The sequence below is a fragment of the Brachypodium distachyon genome, chromosome 3, assembly GCF_000005505.3.
Source record: "Brachypodium distachyon strain Bd21 chromosome 3, Brachypodium_distachyon_v3.0, whole genome shotgun sequence".
Lineage (NCBI taxonomy): Eukaryota > Viridiplantae > Streptophyta > Magnoliopsida > Poales > Poaceae > Brachypodium > Brachypodium distachyon.
In genome coordinates this window covers 13,462,120-13,482,569 of record NC_016133.3, presented here as the reverse complement: position 1 = coordinate 13,482,569, position 20,450 = coordinate 13,462,120, and the positions used below count along the sequence as shown (strand labels likewise).

At 46.0% G+C, this 20,450-nt stretch overlaps 1 protein-coding gene and 1 pseudogene across 1 annotated transcript; one reads left to right on the top strand and one right to left on the bottom strand.

The window, feature by feature from the left end:
- Nucleotides 1-10,420: 10,420 nt before the first annotated feature.
- On the top strand, nt 10,421-12,632 carry LOC100823887. Its single transcript, XM_024461951.1, has 3 exons — nt 10,421-10,792; nt 10,903-11,123; nt 11,783-12,632. Exons 1-3 carry the CDS (start codon nt 10,489-10,491, stop codon nt 12,446-12,448), a joined length of 1,191 nt encoding a protein of 396 aa, XP_024317719.1. The 5' UTR covers nt 10,421-10,488; the 3' UTR covers nt 12,449-12,632.
- Nucleotides 12,633-15,043: 2,411 nt separating this feature from the next.
- Nucleotides 15,044-18,449, bottom strand: LOC100823582 (annotated as a pseudogene).
- Nucleotides 18,450-20,450: the final 2,001 nt, after the last annotated feature.

Here is a 20,450-nt window from a genome sequence, read left to right as displayed (position 1 = left end):
CCTGCGCGTAACAAGAAGAAGTCATATGTGTGTAAGATCTTTATTCATGAAGGTAAGGAGTGAAAAAGAGTTTGAAAAGTATGCTTACAAGGATGTTGTCGCTCAGACTCGGATCGTTATCCCGGATGCCCTCGCTGTTGGGTTTGCCCAAAGATCAATCACATGAAGACGCACTCGCACACGATCACACAATTATTTGGCCAAGCGCGCGTATTGTGCCTTCTATTTTTCTCTTTATTTCTTTCTCACAAATCCACGATCTGACACAACCAGGGGGTATGCGTGTATATATATGAACACAATACCAAACCTCAAAACCTAAGCGGACTAGTACTCTTATTCCAATTCAATCTAGTTTAATCTCTAGTCGGACTCCAACACATACGGCAACCCTTGCCAAACTAGATATTCCCTAAACGTACTCATGCTTGCACTCTAGTACTAACTGACTCAAATACCGACTCAAGATTACTCTAACACTCGCTTGGGTCCGGTTGGCTAGCAGGTGGGTTGTCCATGCTAGGAGCCGGGCTGTAACCTGGGTGTATGTGTCATCGTCTTCCATACGTGTGTCGGACGCGGCGCTGCTCTTCAGCGGGGTGCTCTTTCGTGGGGGAAGAGGAGGAAGAGGAGGAAGGAGGTTCCTCAAACCTTCCACTCCTCCCCCGAGTATGGCTTCAAGGGCGGGGTGGTCTTTGGCCAATGCCGACACCAAATGATGGACGGCTTGCACTGCATATTCTCTTGACGCCTCTTGACACACCATAGATGCCTGCTCTCGTGCCTCCGCCTTAGCTTGTTCTATTATTTCAGCAGAAGCGGGGAGCTTTTTCTGGACCCTGCTTCGCTTCGGAGCAGGCGGGAAATAATCATCCCAGCAGGCCCCTTCGCCTTCCCCTAGAACACGGCCCGTGTGCTCCGCCTTTTGCAAGCCGGCGGTCACAGCCGACTCCCACCTCTTGTTCGGCCCGTTACTGATGTATCACACATCAGTAACGGTCGGGCCGAGGCCGCCCGTTACTGATATGTACCACACATCAGTGGCGGGCACGTTAGTACGACGGTTACTGATGTGTGGTACATCAGTAACGGTCGTCTCTTACTCGACCGCCACTGATGTCTCTCGCGAGGTATGATGGTACATCAGTGGCGGTCGCCTCGCGTGACCCTCACTGATGTATGGCTGGGCGGGGACGGGCAGACCCCGCTCTATTCATCAGTAACGGTCGCGACAACGACCGACACTGATGTTAATCATCAGTAACGGTCGCGCCGGACCCGTTACTGATGTGCCGTGACATATAGACCGTTTTGTAGTAGTGTCATTACTATTTCATTGATTTTCATTGCTATTTTTTATGGAAATTCCATTACTAATTTCGACTGACATATATCATATCATTGATATACCATTGAATTTCAAGATCGTTGTTATTTAACTGAATATCATTACTATTTTCAATACCATTGATTAATATTTTCATTGAAACGTAACAATATTTTTCAATGGAATATCAATGATATCGAAAATTCAGCAACATATCAACTAAATAATATATGTCAATGTAAATTTTTCAACGGCATACCAATAATTTCAATGATACATCAACAAACCATTGATTTTCATTGCCATACCAATAAATTTCAATGATATATCAAACAAATCCAATGATATACCAAAAGTATCTCAACCCAACACACATGGAAATCAATTTTTCAGTACCATTGATTAATATTTCATTGGAACAATAACAATTTTTTCAATGGAATATCAATGATATTGAAAATTCAGCAACATATCAACTAAATAATATATGTCAATGAAATTCAATACCATTGATTTTTCAATGCCACACCAATAATTTCAATGATACATCAACAAACCATTGATTTGTCATTGGCATACCAATAATTTCAATGATATACCAACAAAATTCAATGATATACCAAAAAAATCTCAATCCAACACACATGGAAATCAATATTTTCCCGAACCAAATCCGAAACAACCAAATTCGCAACAACATGCTGAACCATATGCTTTCGATTCGCAACAATTCGACCAATTTTTGCTGGTCACCATCTGATCAAAATAATAAAAAATGGATCCCGGGAGGAGGAAGTTGAGCACCACGACGCCGAGCCTGCACTTTCGGCAGCGTTGTAGCTTGACGAAGAGCAGCAGGCGGAGCCAGCATTTCTTCACGGATCTGGAGAGAGAGAGAGAGAGTCTGAGAGGGAGAGGGGAGAGAGAACTCACCTGGATCCGGCTGCGGCAGGACCAAGGAAGGCAGGATCCGGCGTCCGTGGGGTCGAAGGCGGCCGGATCCGGCCCCGTCCGTCCGTGGCGCAAGGGGGTAGCCTCGGGTCCAGGGCGCAGGAGGAGGGGAGGCCTCGGAAGCATGGAAGGGGAGGAGTACCGGCAGCCCGTGCTCGGCGGAGGAGGAGCCGGTGGCGGCAGGTACAACAGAGAGGTACAACAGTACACCGAACGAAGGAGGAGGAACGGAGACGGAGGGGACGAGCTTCGCAATGGAGAATCACAAGTACAGGATGCCTGGGGGACGCTTGACACGGCGTGGGCCATAAGACATCAGAGAGAGAGGTCACCTGGGAGGCGGAGGATGCGGACGGCGGCGGAGGTTCTCGCAGAGGGAGGAGGAGGGCTGGAGGCGCCAGATCTCGCCGGAGGAGGGGCTGGTCAGTGCGGATCTAGCCCGGTCGCAGGGAGGGAGGGGGGGGGGGGCTCGTCGGCGAGGATGGAGGGAAGCGGTGCGGCTGATCCCGGCGTGCGTGGAGGGGTGTACAGGCGGCGGCGGAGTTGGAGGCTTGGGGGCATGAGAGGCAGCGGCTTGTGCGGATCTCATGCGGAGAGGGAGATGGGATCAGGTGGACCCCAGTATAGCGACAGGGGAAATACGTCTTGCGCTCGTGCGTATAAGCTGCGAGAAGTTAAATAATGATTCGGCGCCCGTTGATCTCAAAGCCCGAATGGACGGTTCATAGGTACCGGTACCGCTACAATCGCCGGGGGAAGTTGCAGTTTTTACAGAGAGATTATGTAGTGTACTGTACATGGGAGTTGCTTTTCAAGATGTAGAGAGAGCCAGAGAGGTGGAGAGATTGCAGCGGCAAAGGGAAGTTGCTTCAATAACAAAACTTAATTTTTTAACTTAATATTTAATTTGATATATGGCTTACATATTCTACTCCGTACGAAAAATGACAGTCAGAAGATTACGGGGACATTTTTGAAATACGCTAGAATTACGCTAGCCTCTTGACTATTTTTTTGGAGAGAAAGCACGTGACGTGAGGTGGGCTTGTGGACTCAGCGTGTCAACTGGAATTGGAACTAATCCCTCAGAGAACATTATATTTTTGGTGAAGCACTCATCGCTTCAAAAAAAAAAAAAGGAAAAATCCAAGCAGGACTGTAGCGTACGGGCCGGCTGCTGTCACATCTTCTGCTCCAGACTCCAGAGCCAGTGCTAGCCAGCCTCCTCAATGTTTGCTTGCTTCCATGGTTTGCCCTGGCATTGCGCCGCCTTGAGACAAGAGCAGGGGCAAAGGAGAACAGCCTGCACGCAGAAGGTGCAACATGGTGACTGACTTTTAGGGGAGCCTTGATTTTTTTAGTTCAAACAAATGAACTAGTTGACAGGGTCGCAGCGCTGAAGAGATCGAGGGCCGAGCATCCGTCTGGGGTGAGCACCGTTGACAGGGTCGCGGATTGCACACGTCGCCAAGTCGAGAACGCCGCCCGCCGAAGTTTGGAGAAGAAGGTCAAGGAGAGGATCGCCGCCCTGGCCTGGCAGCTCGACGCGCAGAGGGCCACGACCATGGCCGGAAGGACGTAGCCTCCGCCTTCCTCCGGCCAGTACTGGAGCGGCGGCAGTCAAGGGAGCTCATAGTTGTCACCGTCGCCGTCGAGCATTTCGCCGGCGTCGCCCCATATGCCTCATGAAAACCATGGGAATGCCACGCCGTCGCTCTCGTGGTTCTCGCCGGACTACCACGACACCAATCCACTCGGCAGCTTCAACCAGAACACCTTCGCCGCGGATCCTCTCGGTGGCTTCAACCCAAACAGCTTCGCCTCGCCTCCTCTGCTGCGTGGGCCTCTTTCCTCCGCCGGATCTTCGTCATCAGCATCCTTCCAGCCGTTTCCCGCCAGCTGCAGCCAGACCGCTCCCAACCCGTTTGGTGGAATGTCACAAGGCGAGTCTATTATGTCTGACATGATCCACGACGGCTCCCAGCATGCCCACTACACGTACACTCAAGAAAAGGCCTAACGAGAGGACAACGACGACGTCGAGTTCAACTTCATCCACGTTTTCGCAAGAACATATTGAGACGTGCGAAAAGTGGATGGAGACGCGGAATGCTCTTGCCAAGTCCAAGGACGCCCCCTACGACCCAAAAGCCACTCCTTCGGCGGTGGTGGAGGGACGGCCCATCGGCAACAAGAAGGCAAAGGCGGCGAGGGATGCCTCGCCGGCCACGGAGCGCCTCTACGCATGCATCGAGAAGTGCATGAACGATACCGCAGCACAAGCCGCAAAAGAGGTAGGTGCTCGCCGCCAAGAGGAGGAGCTCGCTGCCAAGAATAGAGATACGGAATGAATATATAAAGAGAAAATGAAAATGGTGGGCATATTTTTTTCTGTACATTAGCATGTTTTGTACTTACATTTTATTATTTCTCCCGTAGCAAGCACGGGTTTTCAAGTAGTTAATTATTGATATATTATTATCTATTAAATTGGAGTTGGTGGTGATGGTACGGATGTCGCCGTACGTCACTTCGACATAATTACCACAATATGCCACCGGATCCCTGAATCTTCCCTTCGTACCGCCTGCTGCACTCCTCCCCCGCATCTGCCTTTGTACCGAAGCCACTGTCTACTCCAATTTAATTTGCACCATTTTCATGTTCTCTTTATATATTCTCCCCCGCGTCCGCCTTTGTACCGAAGCCGGATTTCAGACATTTTCAATATCCCTGTTTGCAGCAAACAGAGATATTTCAGACATTTCACCCGCATCCAAGTGCATAATTTCACTACTTCATAAACGAATATCAAGTCAGATTCCAACTCCAATCTTTCAATTAGCTTCTTCCAGCCACAGCTAGCTTGCATTCATCCTAAACAAAAGCAGCCTTAACGATAAACAAAAAAATGGATAAAGCTATATATGATCTTTTCAACTTAGTCCATTAACCTCGCGTCATTTGAGGAAGCCGTCGGCTACAAGCTGCATTGGTTGTGATCTTAGATGTGTTCACATGTGGGCCGATTCAACATCGCACATCTGCATGACGCATTGAACACATTGGCCGCCAGAATGGAGGAAGATGAACGAAAATCACTAGGCAATTTACACGAAGAGTGTGATATGAAGTAGACGAGATTTTGTAAATGTCTCATTAGTCCTTTCATAATTATTATAGGTAGAGATGTAGAGGCCAAAACTCAATGTGGATGCATCTTTTCACGTGGTACCTTGTGAGGAATTGTTGGTGCGATCATTTGGGGCCATCTTTCTTGGAGATTTTGTCGCTCCAGTTAACTGGAAGCTCGATTTTGTTGCTGATGTCGAGGCAGCAGGAACTCGTGTTCGTGTCGTTCTTGAGCTGTCAGCACTGGCGGACTGTTCCAGCTAGTGTCGTGTCATATACTCGCCTTCGCCGGAGAGGATGACGGATCGGAACAGGAGAAGGAGACGGGGAGCGGAGGAAAGAGTCGAGGAACGAGACTGTTTCTATTTCTTTCTGTCGAACACAGCTCCTGGGTACAGAGAAATACTCGCGCACGCCACACACCTTGGCACGCAGGCCCAAAATCCCAACTACTTACGGCCCACTGCTCGTAAGCATCCCTTCATCCGTCGCACCACTCGATGGTGTGACATTGCCCCCCTCTGAAGGACCAGCTTGTCCCCAGGCTGCTGCCGCCGGAAAACGTTGGCGGAGAACATCATAGTCCTCTCAGGTTGCTAAAGCAGCATCCAGATCAGTCCATTTTACCAGAATCTGAAGATGAGCTGCATTACCTTTCTTGATGAGACGGCGGTCCAAAATGAGCTCCGGTGAAACCTTAGATGCATCCAACGATAATGGGCGAGGGAGATCAGTGAAGACTGGAGTGTGATCTGGTACATGTGGCTTGAGCTGTGAGACATGGAACACCGGGTGGATGAGGCTGCCTGCTGGTAGGTCGAGCTTGTAAGAAGCAACACCAATCTTCTGAAGGATTTGATAGGGGCCAAAGTACTTAAATGCCAGTTTTGGGAACGGGCGATGGGCGACTGAGTGCTGTGCGTACGGTTGCAGTTTGAGGTAGACTCGCTCACCCACTGAGAAAGCACGAGGGGAGCGACGCTTGTCAGCATAGTGCTTCATTTTCACTTGAGCACGAATCAGCTGTTGTTTGACAAAGTCTGTGTACATCTCCCTGTTTGTCAGTAGGCTAAGTACATCCTGAACGGCAGTCTCCTGAGAATTCAGCAATGTACCGAAATTTGGCTCCTGCCCATAAACCACTTTGAAGGGAGAACAACCCAGGGAGGAGTGATGGGATGTGTTGTACCACAGCTCTGCTAACGGTAACCAAGCATGCCATTTGGATGGGGAATCATGGACCGCACAGCGCAGGAACATTTCAAGGCACTGGTTAACTCGCTCGGATTGGCCGTCGGTCTGTGGGTGGTGACCCGAGCTGAACTGCAGGTCAGTGCCCAACTTTGCAAACAATTCACGCCAGAGAACACTGGTGAACACGGCATCACGGTCAGAGACAATTGAGTTAGGCATGCCATGTAATTTGACAACATTTGAGAAGAACAACTCCGCCACAGATTTAGCAGTGTACGGGTGCTTCAAAGCCATGAAATGTGCATACTTCGAAAAGCGATCAACCACCAGAATCACAGAGAAAGTATCTGACTTAGGCAAACCTTCGATGAAGTCCATGGTGACATCATGCCAGGGGCGACTTGGAACCGGTAAAGGGGATAGCAGACCTGGGTATTTGCAGTGCTCATGTTTAGCCTGTTGACAAATTTGGCATTGACGCACAAAGTTTTCCACATCCTGACGAATGCCCACCCAATGAAATAATTTGCTCACTCGCTGGAAGGTGGCCTGAATGCCCGAATGGCCACCTATGGCTGAACAGTGGAATGAATGTATCAGCTTGGTGTGCAGTCCAGTGTTCTCCCCAATCAAGATTTTGCTTTTGAATTTAATGACACCCTTGTCCAAAGAATACCCATCCTCATTGCTACCAGTAACCGCAAGCTCAACAAGCAACTCTTGTGCTTTGACATCCATCTCATAAGAATTTAAAACTTCTTGTAACCATACAGGTTGCACCACCGAGACAGCATGGATGGACAGCAGGTGACCCACCCGAGAGAAAGAGTCAGCTGCAGTGTTCTCGGTGCCTTTCTTGTACTGAAATGTATATTGTAGTCCAATCAGCTTTGTCATAGCCTTCCGTTGGAGATCAGAGGCTAGCACTTGGTCACCAAGGTGACACAAACTCTGATGGTCTGTTCGGATGACAAAGGGAACGCGCAGTAAGTATGATCTCCACCTGTCAACCGCCATCATTACCGCCAAGAACTCCTTCTCATAAACACTCAATTTTTTATTGTTCACACCCAAAGCTCTGCTCATGTAAGCTACTGGATGAGAATCTTGAGACAAAACAGCAAAAATACCCGAATCACAAGCATCTGTCTCAATGCAGAACGGTTTGTCAAAGTTGGGCAGGGCGAGAACAGGTGTTTCAGTCATGGCTTGCTTTAACTTGTCAAAGGCGAGCTGTGCTTGGGGAGTCCACTGAAACTCCCCGTGCTGCAACAGAGTTGTAAGTGGTTTGGCCAAGATACTATAATTGCGGACAAACTTTCGGTAATAGCCTGTCAAGCCCAAAAATCCCCGTACTTCAGTAACATATGTGGGTACAGGCCAAGCATGCATGGCAGCTGTCTTCGCCGGATCAGTGGCCACACCTTTATCGGAGATTATGTGACCCAAATACTCCAATTGCGACTGGGCAAAAGTACACTTGCTGCCCTTGACAAACAATTGATGTTCCCGGAGTGTAGAGAACACCAATTCAAGATGTTGTAGGTGGTCAGCAAGAGATGTACTGAAGATCAAAATATCATCCATGAACACCAATATAAATTTGCGAACATAAGGCGCAAAAATGGAATTCATGAGGCATTGAAACGTGGAAGGGGCATTAGTTAAACCAAACGGCATGACTTTGAATTGGAATTGACCATGGTGTGTCTTAGAAGCCGTCTCATGCTCATCAGCCTCCACCATCCAAATCTGATGATAACCGGAATGGAGGTCCAACTTGAAGAACAGTGTAGCACCCGCAAGTTCATCAAGGAGCTCATCCACAATGGGCATTGGAAATTTACTCTTAACAGTGATATCATTCAAACGCCGATAATCAATGCAGAAACGCCAACTGCCGTCTTTCTTCTTGACAAGGAGGACCGAAGAAGCAAAAGGGCTCATGCTGGGTTCAATGACACCTGTCTGAAGCATTGTTGTCACTTGACGGTCTATTTCGTCTTTCTGGGCTGGAGAGTAACGATACGGTCTACTATTAACGGGAGTAGACCCAGGAATCAGATGGATGGGATGATCGAAAACACGACATGGAGGTAAAGAGTTAGGTTCGTCAAAGACATCCTGATACTTCGCCAAAACTGGTTGCACCTCCAACGGTTTGTCAAAGTACGTTCCAGTAACGCCAGGGCCCAAACATCATTGCCCTTGACAGACTTGGCCAACTGGTGGACAGATATGGCATGTAAGGTGGATGGGGTAGTGTCAGTAACGCCTTGTAAGCGCACCGTGCTGCCGTTATGATCAATCTCCAGCCATTGTTCTTTCCAATTGCAACGCATATCGCCCCACAATTCTAACCAATCAATTCCAAGCACAGCATCATATGTGCCCAAAGGTAGAACATGCATGTCATGCGAAAAAGTGTCACACCCCATCAACCATGTCATATTAGGTATCTTGGTAGTGCAGGGCATGTTCTGACCATTGGCAACCTTAACAGCCACTGGAGCAATGCTGAACTGCAAGGCGCCCACACGAGCAGCTAGGTCCTGATCCACAAAACTATGAGAACTGCCGGAATCAATTAACATGAGCATGACCTGATTTCCAATAATAGCACGCACCCTCATAGTCTTGTTCTTACTAGTGCCAGAAATAGCATTAAGGGACAGGGTCATAGCCTGACTAGTATCTTCAGCCTCCTGCATTTCAGCCGCCATAACAGAGTCCAACAATGCATCTTCGAGAATCGGCTCAACAGCCATAGCGTGAAGGTGCCCTTGAGCGGGGGTTGCATTCACTTGACACTGATGTTGGGGACTGTACTTCTCACCACACTTGAAACACAGTCCATTGGCCTTGCGGTAGTCCTTGAGCTGCTTGGCTTTCCACAATTCACTAGGAGCAAACTTGGTAGGTGCAGACTGTTATGATTGGGTGTACAGTTTAGGAGGTGTTACCTTGGTCATAGTCTGATGCATCCTGTCCAACACACCTTCCTGCACCAGTGCATAAGTTGCGGCCATTGCCACTGTCGTGGGCAACTGAATTTCCACGGAGGGCTTGAACGGAGCCGTCGTCGCGTTCTCCAAACTACCCTGACGTCGGTGAGGGAATTTTCTGCCGATCAACCCAAAGGAAATCAGCAACCCGCCGCACAATTGACCAGGTGTAGCCGAGAGGTTGTTACGCGGAACGAACGGATCGAACAAAGCCTCTGATACCAACTGTCATATACTCGCCTTCGCCGGAGAGGATGACGGATCGGAACAGGAGAAGGAGACGGGGAGCGGAGGAAAGAGTCGAGGAACGAGACTGTTTCTATTTCTTTCTGTCGAACACAGCTCCTGGGTACAGAGAAATACTCACGCACGCCACACACCTTGGCACGCAGGCCCAAAAGCCCAACTACTTACGGCCCACTGCTCGTAAGCATCCCTTCATCCGTCGCACCACTCGATGGTGTGACATGTCGTCATTTAACTCGGACTCCCGCCCCGCGCTCTGCACTGCAGCGCCGCCTGGGCCGCGCGGGCTGATCGATCCGGAAAGCAAAATCGGAGGAACTACCCCTCCTCCGACTCGGAGTCGCGCTCAAGTCAAAATCGGAACCCCAGGGTTCTCCTTTTCAGAAGAAAAAACAAGCGAATTAAGCGAAAAGTTTGATCGCAGACTCGCCAAACCCTAGCCTCTTCCATCGGCGGCTTGGAGTACGGGTTCCCAGGTGGAAATCGACCGAAGCCAGCAAAATCGGAGAAGAAGGTAATCAAGCTCCTCTTCTATTCTGAATTTCTGATGCAATGCGATTTTATTTTATATCATCGAATTACCACGAAATCTCACATTACTACATATTTCTTCTTCTTACTCGCGGTGGCAAGATGTCGGGAGAGGAGATGTGGTGGGAGAGGAAGATTGCAAAGCCAGCGGAGTCAGAGCCGGAGTCTGAGCCAGAGTCTTATACTTTGTCGGAGTGTGACTCGGACACAGACGTGGTGGTGAAGCAGGAGAGGATGGCGCGGCTGGTCGAGCCCGATACCAAGCACACAGCTGAGGAGAAGGTGCTCCTGGGTCTTCACATTGTTCATTGCAGACAGTTCACTGAATATGATCCAAAGCAGAATGATTTTGTCTGCACCCGCTTCTGCCATTTCAACATAGCCTTCTTCGACCTCGATGAAGAGTGTGAGTCTTTGCAACCATCTCATTGATCTCTTTTGAAAGTATTGATTTCGTAGGCAGAGATATTCATCATGTTTCTTTTTCCTGATTCTTGTGCTGGACTAAATTTACAGCCGATGCCCCCCATGGTCTGCCGCTTCAAGTGCAAAATTATTCTGATTGGTGCGAGATGGCAGATGCATCGGTTAATGTCATTTCCTTGAAGATAATCAGATCTGATGTGGGCTACCCAATCAACGTATTTGGCACCGTGCTTGCAAGGGATGAGGTTGACTATAAATGTGTCTATCTGTTCCGTCGTGAAAGGGATGATCCCCAGTGCATCACCAAATCGGTTAGCCTTTTGTTCCTCCCTCAACCTCCCTAGTTTTATTTTCCTCACTAGATTACCAATATCCAAATATATCGTGATCCTCAGTTCCTCACCTTAAATTCACCATGGAAAGATGTCTACCATTTGATTGCATCCTGAATTAATTGTCACGCTATAGTTTGGTATTCCAATTATTTACCTCGACTTATCAAAAAAGAGCTATGGTTTTTATCCTAATTAAATCAACATTTTAAAAATCTGACCAAGTTTATATGAACAAATTATCAACTGACATCTACAATACCAACGGAGTAACCATTGAATATATGTTTCATAATGCAATGGATGTTGATATTTTATTTATATAAACACATACTGTCAAGCTTTTAAAAGCCTGGACTTGGGCGAAAACCATACGCCTTATAATATGGCACCTAGTGAGTACTCGTTAAGAATGGAATGTGATGAAACTTTGATAGGTTGGGTCTGATCGACCCAATGTTTCCATAAGTCATTATTTTGTGTGTTTGAATATGAGTTACAAATGTATGATTATTGGTGTTAAATTTATCTAACTAGCCATACTTTGTTCGGTTGTCAGAATTTGATTACCCTTGTTTAACTATCGATCGATATGAGACTTTTTTTAGGTTAATTATCTTTGCCATATCCTTGTGCAGAGGAACATGTTAACTCTGACAGGTCCACGCCGGGGATTTGTCATATCTGACAGTATGTTTTTTGAGATCAATTTGAAGATCAAGGGTGATCAGACCAGTGATGACAAAGATTTTAGCAAAGGTGTGATACGACACTGGCGTGTCCCCTTTGACAGGCGACCCGTGATCACTCATCTGCTGAGTAGCTGGCAGAGTATAGTCGAATTGGCATTATCGCCTATTACGAATCCCGTGGCAGCTTCTCTTAAAGTTAATATTTTGAGTGGACCATGTGATGTTCCTTTCAAAAGCAAAGTAACGGCTCGAACCATCGGAAATACTGAAAATCATATCATTCTATATGAATATGATAACAAGGCGACGTGGAACCACATATTAATTGAAGATGATGGCGCTATTGTCTTGACTCGTAATCTGGTAGCCGTCCCTGTCCACACGGTTGACGATGTTGAAGAAATTCTGCTCAATGTTTCTTTTATTGCTGGCAATGGGAAAGATGAACGCACCTCGGTCACGCTATCATACCCTGAAGAGGAGAAGGTTTGCAATCACGGTTGCTATGAGCTGCTGGTGAGGGTTTGTTGGACAGGTATTCAAGACGTTCCGATGCGCGGAGATATTCTGAGAAGATGGACCTTGGTGCCTGCCAATCCTTTGTTCCTCTAATCGACCTTCGGGAATGGAGTCTTAGCGCCGGCCGTCGTCTGATTTATAAGCTTCTTCCTTCGTCTTTTTTTCAATCTGAGTACCTGCTGGACGCTATAAAATTTTATTTTAATTGTAATAAGCACTATAAAATTCGACTCGAGGCGATCGACTAGGTGGAAAGAAGTTGGTTTGCTGCGAGATTAGTGCACGCGTGTTATTTAGAAACCTGATTTGCCATGAAGAAAACGCTTCCATACGGTCCTTTTCTGAGTTTGAACTAAAATTCCAACATTTTGTGAACAAGCCTTGTAAACTGCTCGACTGTTTCCATACAAGTATCGAATAGCATACCTATGGTTGGCTTCAAGTTGTTGTCACATTCAGGTGTATATGACGAAAACCTAAAAGCTGAAACACCCATCACTCATGCTCCCTCGTCTCATATTAAGTAACTCAAATTTGTCCAAATATGAATATATCTATGACGAAAAAGCGTCTAAATACATGTAATAGAAAAGTCACTTGACATGGGATGAAGGGAGAAGTCAGGAGTTATTGATTGTTAGAGAAATTTGACTTGCAAAGCTGAAACTGGGCTGTTTTTAGGTCTCTTTTTAATTTATTGTACTGAAGCTATCCAGATGATCGATGGGAGCCATGGAGGTCGCATTTCTGCCTCCAGTACAAGTAAAAATAGAAAGGGTTTGCCTGATCAATTTTGCATCAATTAATCGCCGCAACAAGAGATCAATCGCATTGGTCGAGATTACTTCTCCGGGGTTGATTCTCTCAACCCCTTCTATTGGCAATAAATAGCACGCTGAGGCTGTTTCATAAAAAAAAAAAACCCGATTAGTCATGGATCGACTTGACACCTTATCAAGCAAGGCTATGAGGAGCCGGGTGCGTGGTAGGGGACAGATCGAGGAGCAGCGAGGCCGCAGTGACGCGTGCCGGTGGACCATGGCCTGGTCCAGCGGAGGCTCTTGTAGCTCGCAGCCGGCGCCGGCGAAGACGTCACTCCGGACAGGGGTGCGTGTTGGCGGATGGTTGGGACTCCGGTGATGGACCGGATCCGCAAGTATTTGATGACGCGCGTGTGTGTGCGCGCTTAAGACGTGGTTACGATCGGCCATGGAGAACTGCTCTACACCCAGGAGGTCCTCATGTACATGGACGCCGCGTTAATTCGTCCCCACACGACACCCGAATCCAGGCCACGTACTCCCTCCGTCCCAAATTAACTGACGTTGACACGACGGCGAGTGCGAGTGAGGCCACGATCGAGATGTGTCGACGCCGAGCTCTGCTGCCCTCGACGAGGCCGCCCGGTTCTGCGTACGCGCCGTCTAGTCCAATACCGCTGCGGACTGAGAAGAAGGCCACGGCGGTGGTGCTGCAGGAGATGGAGAGGCCAAGGACGACGTGGCGCCGGGCTCCCGTCCATGCTCGTCAAGGGAAGGTACTTCGACGTTGCCATTTTAAGCACTCATTTTCGTCCCAACCCAATTCTCACCGATCCAGAGGAAATGACATGGATGGAGAGAGATTTTAATTTATTTTTCCTTTACTCTCCCAATCTCACCAATGCAGTAGAATTGGGAAAGTTTTTAACTTCGGAATATTCCTAGGACGGACAACAGGGCTGCGCACGAGCCAGCAAAGTTTGCTCGTGTGGGGGAACCAACACCAAGGAGTGCGCCGTGGCCCGGCCGTGGGGTTCAACTTCTGTACCTGTGCAGAAAATTTGTAATCCAGGATTGATCAAACTGTTTTTCCTGAGTGATATATCCCATCCCTTAAAAAAGAAAAATTAAATCGATTCAACCAGGGATTCCAAAAAGGAACACCTGATCAGCTATTCTCTCAGAAAACTAAAAATAAAACATTGATCAGCTGTTTTGGGCCTGTCCCATGGCTCCCTGCCGGCGGTGCTGCACCGCTGCCGTCTGATCACGCGCGGGATTGTATCTCAACTAGACGGATTTACGCGCTTTCCTGCGTCAGTTGGCATGAGCTATGATTTGTGTGGCGATGATAACTGGAAAATTTTATCCTTGGATCACTTTTGGCTCATTTATGTCAGCGTCAAAATATAACATTTCTCTTAGTTGTGTTTCTTGTTATCGACATTTTGCGTTTGACATGTTTTTCCAGGATTTTGCTGTACATATCGTAACAATTACTTGGATACACCTAACCAATCACGGATGGTGTTGCCTCAAAATATTTGTAAACAGTCATCAATTAGCCCGACAATTGAGCTTATTCTCTGCCCAAATAGATGACATAATATACCACTTATCTTACAAACCCAACGGCGTGGATGATTGAGGTTCATCGACATCCTCACATCCACACCCAAGGGCTGCAACTCTATTTTGTTGTCGGGATATCCTTTGCTTCTTTAGGAATTCAGCTTCCCCTCACCTGACAGTACAACATACCACTCCTTGGCAACTTTGTCGTCTACATTCCAGTCTATTTTCTCGCGATCCATGATCAACATCGGTACCAGAAAAAAAAAAGGCCACTTCATTCACATAAAACTATTAGGCGACACGTAAATACCACTCCTTGGCTACTTGGTCATCTACATTCCACACTATTCTCTGGAGGCATTTCTTCTATCATTTGCAAGGTCTTCTATTTTGTGCACCAAATTCTCTGTACACTGATGTTACATAAACAAGGCAAGGTTTATGCTTGATATGTACATAAAATGAATCTTTTGTTGACGAATAACCCCCTTTCTGATTACTTTCTATTTCTAATCAGCCACATGTTTCTAGATGTGTCTGATTACTTTCTATTGAGCTCGTTCCTCCTGTTGCAACAAATTAGTTTCTGATGTACACATAATAATTCCAGTGCTTCTGTTTAGACTGAATTCTGAAACACTGGAACCTAGCTAAGCCATCGTCAGACTTAAACATAGAGCCAAGGAGACTGCATGTGTACTGCATGTGCTGATCATCATGCCTCTCGCTCTTACTTTGAAACCATTTACATTGGACTCAGGGAATCGCTGCCGTAACTCCGATTCAGCAGAAGTTGATGACGACACTGTTGCCCCGGAGTCCGAGTTGGATCCCATCTCTTGTTTCCTCCTATCACTCCCAGTTGCTAGTGTCAGCTCTAGGTCGAAATCTTCAACAGGAGGGGGTTTCTTCTCGCCTGAGTTACTGTAACATTGCAGATGATTTGTCTCCACCATTGCTTCGGCTTGAGTATCTCCTCCTGCCTGAGCCCAGTTCATCTTAACAACGTGCACCTCTGTCATCAGTTGCTTCTGAACCTGGTATACACGATGCAGCACGTTTACCTGCTTTGATCAAATAGCATACTCAGTACATATCATCGAACTCTTCCACCAACAGAGAAGAAGATTGTACCATCTCTAACCAGACGCTGTTGGTTGCACTTCAATTACCTGGTGTCTGAATGTCTGTCCTTGCCTCAGGATGGCCATCTTCATTTGTTCCTTCTCCATCACTCACCAACCCGCACAAAGCATCAGCCTCACTTGTTTCATCAAAGTCTGATAAAGTGATAATGAGTATCAAAGGTTGTTATTGTAACCAATAGCAATGGGTATGAAATACTGCATCGGCATTGCAATTATTAGAAATTTGTTTATGTGAGTCCCATCTTTTTCAGCTTGTGATGGTGACACTGTCCCTTGTGTAGCTTCTGAATGATTGTACTTCTCTGGAGAAGTATTTTTTGGTCTCAGATGGGAGTAACCTGCTTTGCCGTTTTGTCAGTTAAGCTGCATTTGTGTGCCAATGAGTATCCTATGCAAGCATTAATGTTATGGCTACGTCTTGTGTGTGATGTGCCTAACACATTAATCACCTGTCTATGTGCACATGTGCACTGCTTTGCAACATGGAAAATCTACAATGATTATTTTTATAGATTTGAGAAAACTTTATTAAAAAGATGTACTCCCTCTGATCCATATTAAGTGTCGTTGACTTAGTACAACTTCGTACTAAATCAGCGACACTTATTATGGATCGGAAGGAGTACCATTTGTCCATTATGGATCGGAAGGAGTACCATTTGTCCATGCAATGCACCAAGTTTTGGAGAAATAATGCAAACAGCATACAGGCTGTAGATTATGGGTAATAGAAACTTAACTTTATATGTTTGTGAGAAAACAGGACAAACTAAGATTCGTTAGTAGAACATAATAAATGATGCAATGATATATTCAGGAAACATTTAGGAAGCACTTTTGTGTCTGATAAAAAAAAATGGGTTTGCGTGGTTTGATATTGGCTCTCAATGTACTGAAATTCCATAAATATTCAGGTTTTCCTATCTGTACTTTCTCCAAGTAACCAAATTCTACAAGCCATTCACTGTACCACAGCTATTGAACATTAAACAGGAATTCTCCACCCGTACACGCCCGCCAAAATGAAACCTACAAAATTGAAAACCCTAAACTGTATGTTTGATTCCGTTGATTCTTTGAGACAGAAGAATTAAAGAGACTATAACATAATTCTGCATCTGTTTTCATGTTCTCTATGCTTGGATGCCATTATGCTTCCCGAGAAGACCTACTAAACAGTCGCATACAGAAGGCAATTCTGAAGAGATCAGAGAGCTCTAAAAGACTGAGAGGAAGACCAACTACAGTTTGTTACTCCCTCCGATCCTAAATTGTTGTCGAAATATTACATGGATCTAGACGCTTTTTAAGAATAGATACATCCATATTTGGGCAAATTTGAGTCAAGAATTTAGGATCAGAGGGAGTAGTAAACAGAGACATGCCATTGCACCTTCTATAGGTTGAGCATCAGCTCCTTTCCCTTTGCACATCGAATCACCAAAAATGGAATTAAGAACAAGTAAAAAAAGGTTTGCGAACTTCTATAGATATTATCATGCCTCATGACGAGCTGAAGTGCAGAGCTTTCAAGTTAAGAATCACGAGAGATGAACAAGATGAAGCAAAGATCAAGGCAGGCTTTATGCTCACCTCTGGTAAGGATCCCTGTTTCTGAATTCTTCGGAAGAAGGTAAGGCACTCCCTCTGTCTCCCTGCTCTCTGTTTATACAAGGTTCATTACTTAAATTGTGGTGTCATACAAAATTAACACTAAAATCAGACCGACCACCATAGATATTCGTCAGCCATGGATGTAACTGTATGTAAAAAAATCAAAGCAGAATATAGGAGAGGAATCATAGTACTCCGTATGAATTTTTTGTCATATCTAATTGTAGATGTGATTATTAAAACTAAAACTGAAGAGCAGAATTGACCAGGGTGTACATCTTCATTTGTTAATGTCAGCTTCTTAGAACATATTTCCACATAGGAAATATCCTTATACCGTCATGAATTTCTTGCTTCTAGCACATGGTGCCCACTTGCCATACATGCTGATAATCCAGCTCTACTATCCAAAGTTCCAAACCATCATATCTGAATCTCAACACATCCAATACTCTATGAGAGCAGTCACCGGATTGCCGCATGGCTAGATCTCCGGAAAACAAAAGCAATGCTTAAATATCGCAGATTAGCCAGCCAGCACTGCATGATTAATCATTTGACCAAATTTGGGGTAAGCTAACATTTAAAATAGTGATTCATAATAATAAAAGTAGCCATAGGTGTTACTGTTATATACTTAAGGAAGGAAAGAAATACATCAGAACAACCATTCATGAACTGTTTCTGTTCATCTAAACTTAGAAGTAGTGTGTTGGTAAAAGTTGGAGTTTCAATATCTTGTACTCCGTATCTTAATTTCTACTATGTGTATTACACCATGTATCATCACCAATGGCAAGATCAGATTGCTCGCATTTCTTCAACGTATCAAATTGGCATTACTTCGACAAACGAACTTGCAGGCTTGCAGTAGTATCAATATAGAATGACATACATTTCATCCATAGGTGATGGTTATCACCTAAGAAATAAGGTACTCAAGAATCAGTGCTGTCACAAAACTTAAATGTAAATCAGAAAGAAGATAAATCAATAAGATACCATGGAGGCATTGACTCTTGCTCCCGCCGCAACCAAGACTTGTCAAGTAAGAGAGGCTGCGGCTTCTGCTTCTTGATCTATACTCCCTCGCGCATGGTTATGCCCAATCTAGTATCATACTCCCTCACTTGATCATACTTTTTTTAGACAAATTTAAGTCACTTAATATGGACGGAGGAAGCATGAAGTAAAAACAAAATATCCAAGGAGCACGTTAAAAATGTGTTTGGCTCACCTCCAGCAAAAGAAAAGGACATGTCGAACAGAGGGGATCCAATCTGAGGGGTTTCTTATCCCACCAAAACTGGGCCTCCAGCTTGTGTGATTCATTCTGGGAGCACAACAGGAGCACACCGACAATGAAAGGAAGCAAAACAAACAAAGCAGACCCACAGGAGATGTCCAGACCTCAGCAAGCTAGCACCTGACAACCGAAGCCGGATCAGGTCGAGGAATCATGCTGCCTCGGCAAGAACCCGCGCACACAAACACTGCACCATGAAAGAGCAAATCAGCCCGATAACTCAGAAGGTGACACCGCCGACGAAGGATCCACAGAACATACCTGCATGCCGCACCGAACAAAGCAAATCCCCAAATTAGCAAATCCGACCAACGCTCAGAAAGCACCAGGAACAATCACCGCCGCCAAGCGAACCAGCACGCTGCAAGGGCGGCGACGGCGGAGTTTGGGGCTGGGGGCCTCGTCTGCAGGGGTGCTAGGGATGCGACGAAGCTGGGGGCGGGGCCGGCAGAGAGAAAACCCTAGCCAGGAGGAGGGGGGCGTTGGGAGCCTGGGAGGCAGAGATAGGGGAGCGCTCCAGGCTTTCGGGATTTCGGGATGGATCGACATGGTTCCAGGCTTGCAGCGTGGTGGAGAAAAGAAAACCAACCGACAGCAAAGATCATGTCACGCCAAGGGTGAAGATAGAGACACGCATATCGAACGACGTGGCCGATTCAAGCAGCGGAGAGAAATATTCTTCTGCTTTATGAAAGGTTTGCGCTTTCTGCTTGCTGCAACAGTATCTGTGAGTTGTGACTTGCCTTGTGTAACTGGAGGCACACAATCGGTGTCTTGACAGTGGCATAGCGCTTGCTGCTCATATGCTTTGGTGTTTTGTTTACTCTTATTTTGTCATGTTTTTCGTACCGTAGAATATCAGTGACTGTTCATTGCCATTTTATGGACATGGCACAGCTGATATGATATTAGATGTTGACATGTTTATTATATGGTAATAATCTATTGCGTGGTTTATGAGGGGGTCGAAGCAAAGTCAGAGGACCTAGTAAGCTGGCGTGTTCTCTCTATCCAGTCAGTTTGGAACCAACTTTTGTCAAGGAAATTTTCCTTGTCAAAATTTTGATTGCACTGACAAAATTTTGTGCGCATTTGGTTCATACTAGTACAGTTGCCACGTCTCTTAATTTCTTGTACTTTCACATGTAAATGTAATGCATACGACAATTGACGTTCGTAGAAAAGACAACAACATAATTTGAGATTCAATCGAAATGAACCGAACAATGGTATTAATCAAAGTGCCATTTACTTACTAAATATACAATCAAGCAAGGCATTTCTGCTGTCCACACAAACAGTGTTCTATTCTATTGTTTGAACCGGTGAAAACTGAATCTACTTATTCATTCTGCTTGTAATTTTGAGCGGATCTTTTCATCAGGTTGATTCAATTGAAGACTTTGCATTTTGCACCATCCACTTAACGAATAAATTTCCCAGTTGCGACGGCCTCTGCCCCAGCAGCACCTCCGCCGCCGCCCCTGCCGTCCCGCCTCTCCCGGGGACATACCATATACAATCCGCAGTTCCATTCTCGGTGAAATACTCCCTCCGATCCATAATAAATGTCTCAGATTTAGTAAAACTTAGTACTCACTCCATTTCAAAAAGGTTGACGTATTTTGTTTCGTTAAGACAAAAATTTGACCAATAAAAACTCTATTGATATGTGTTTTTTCATACATGAA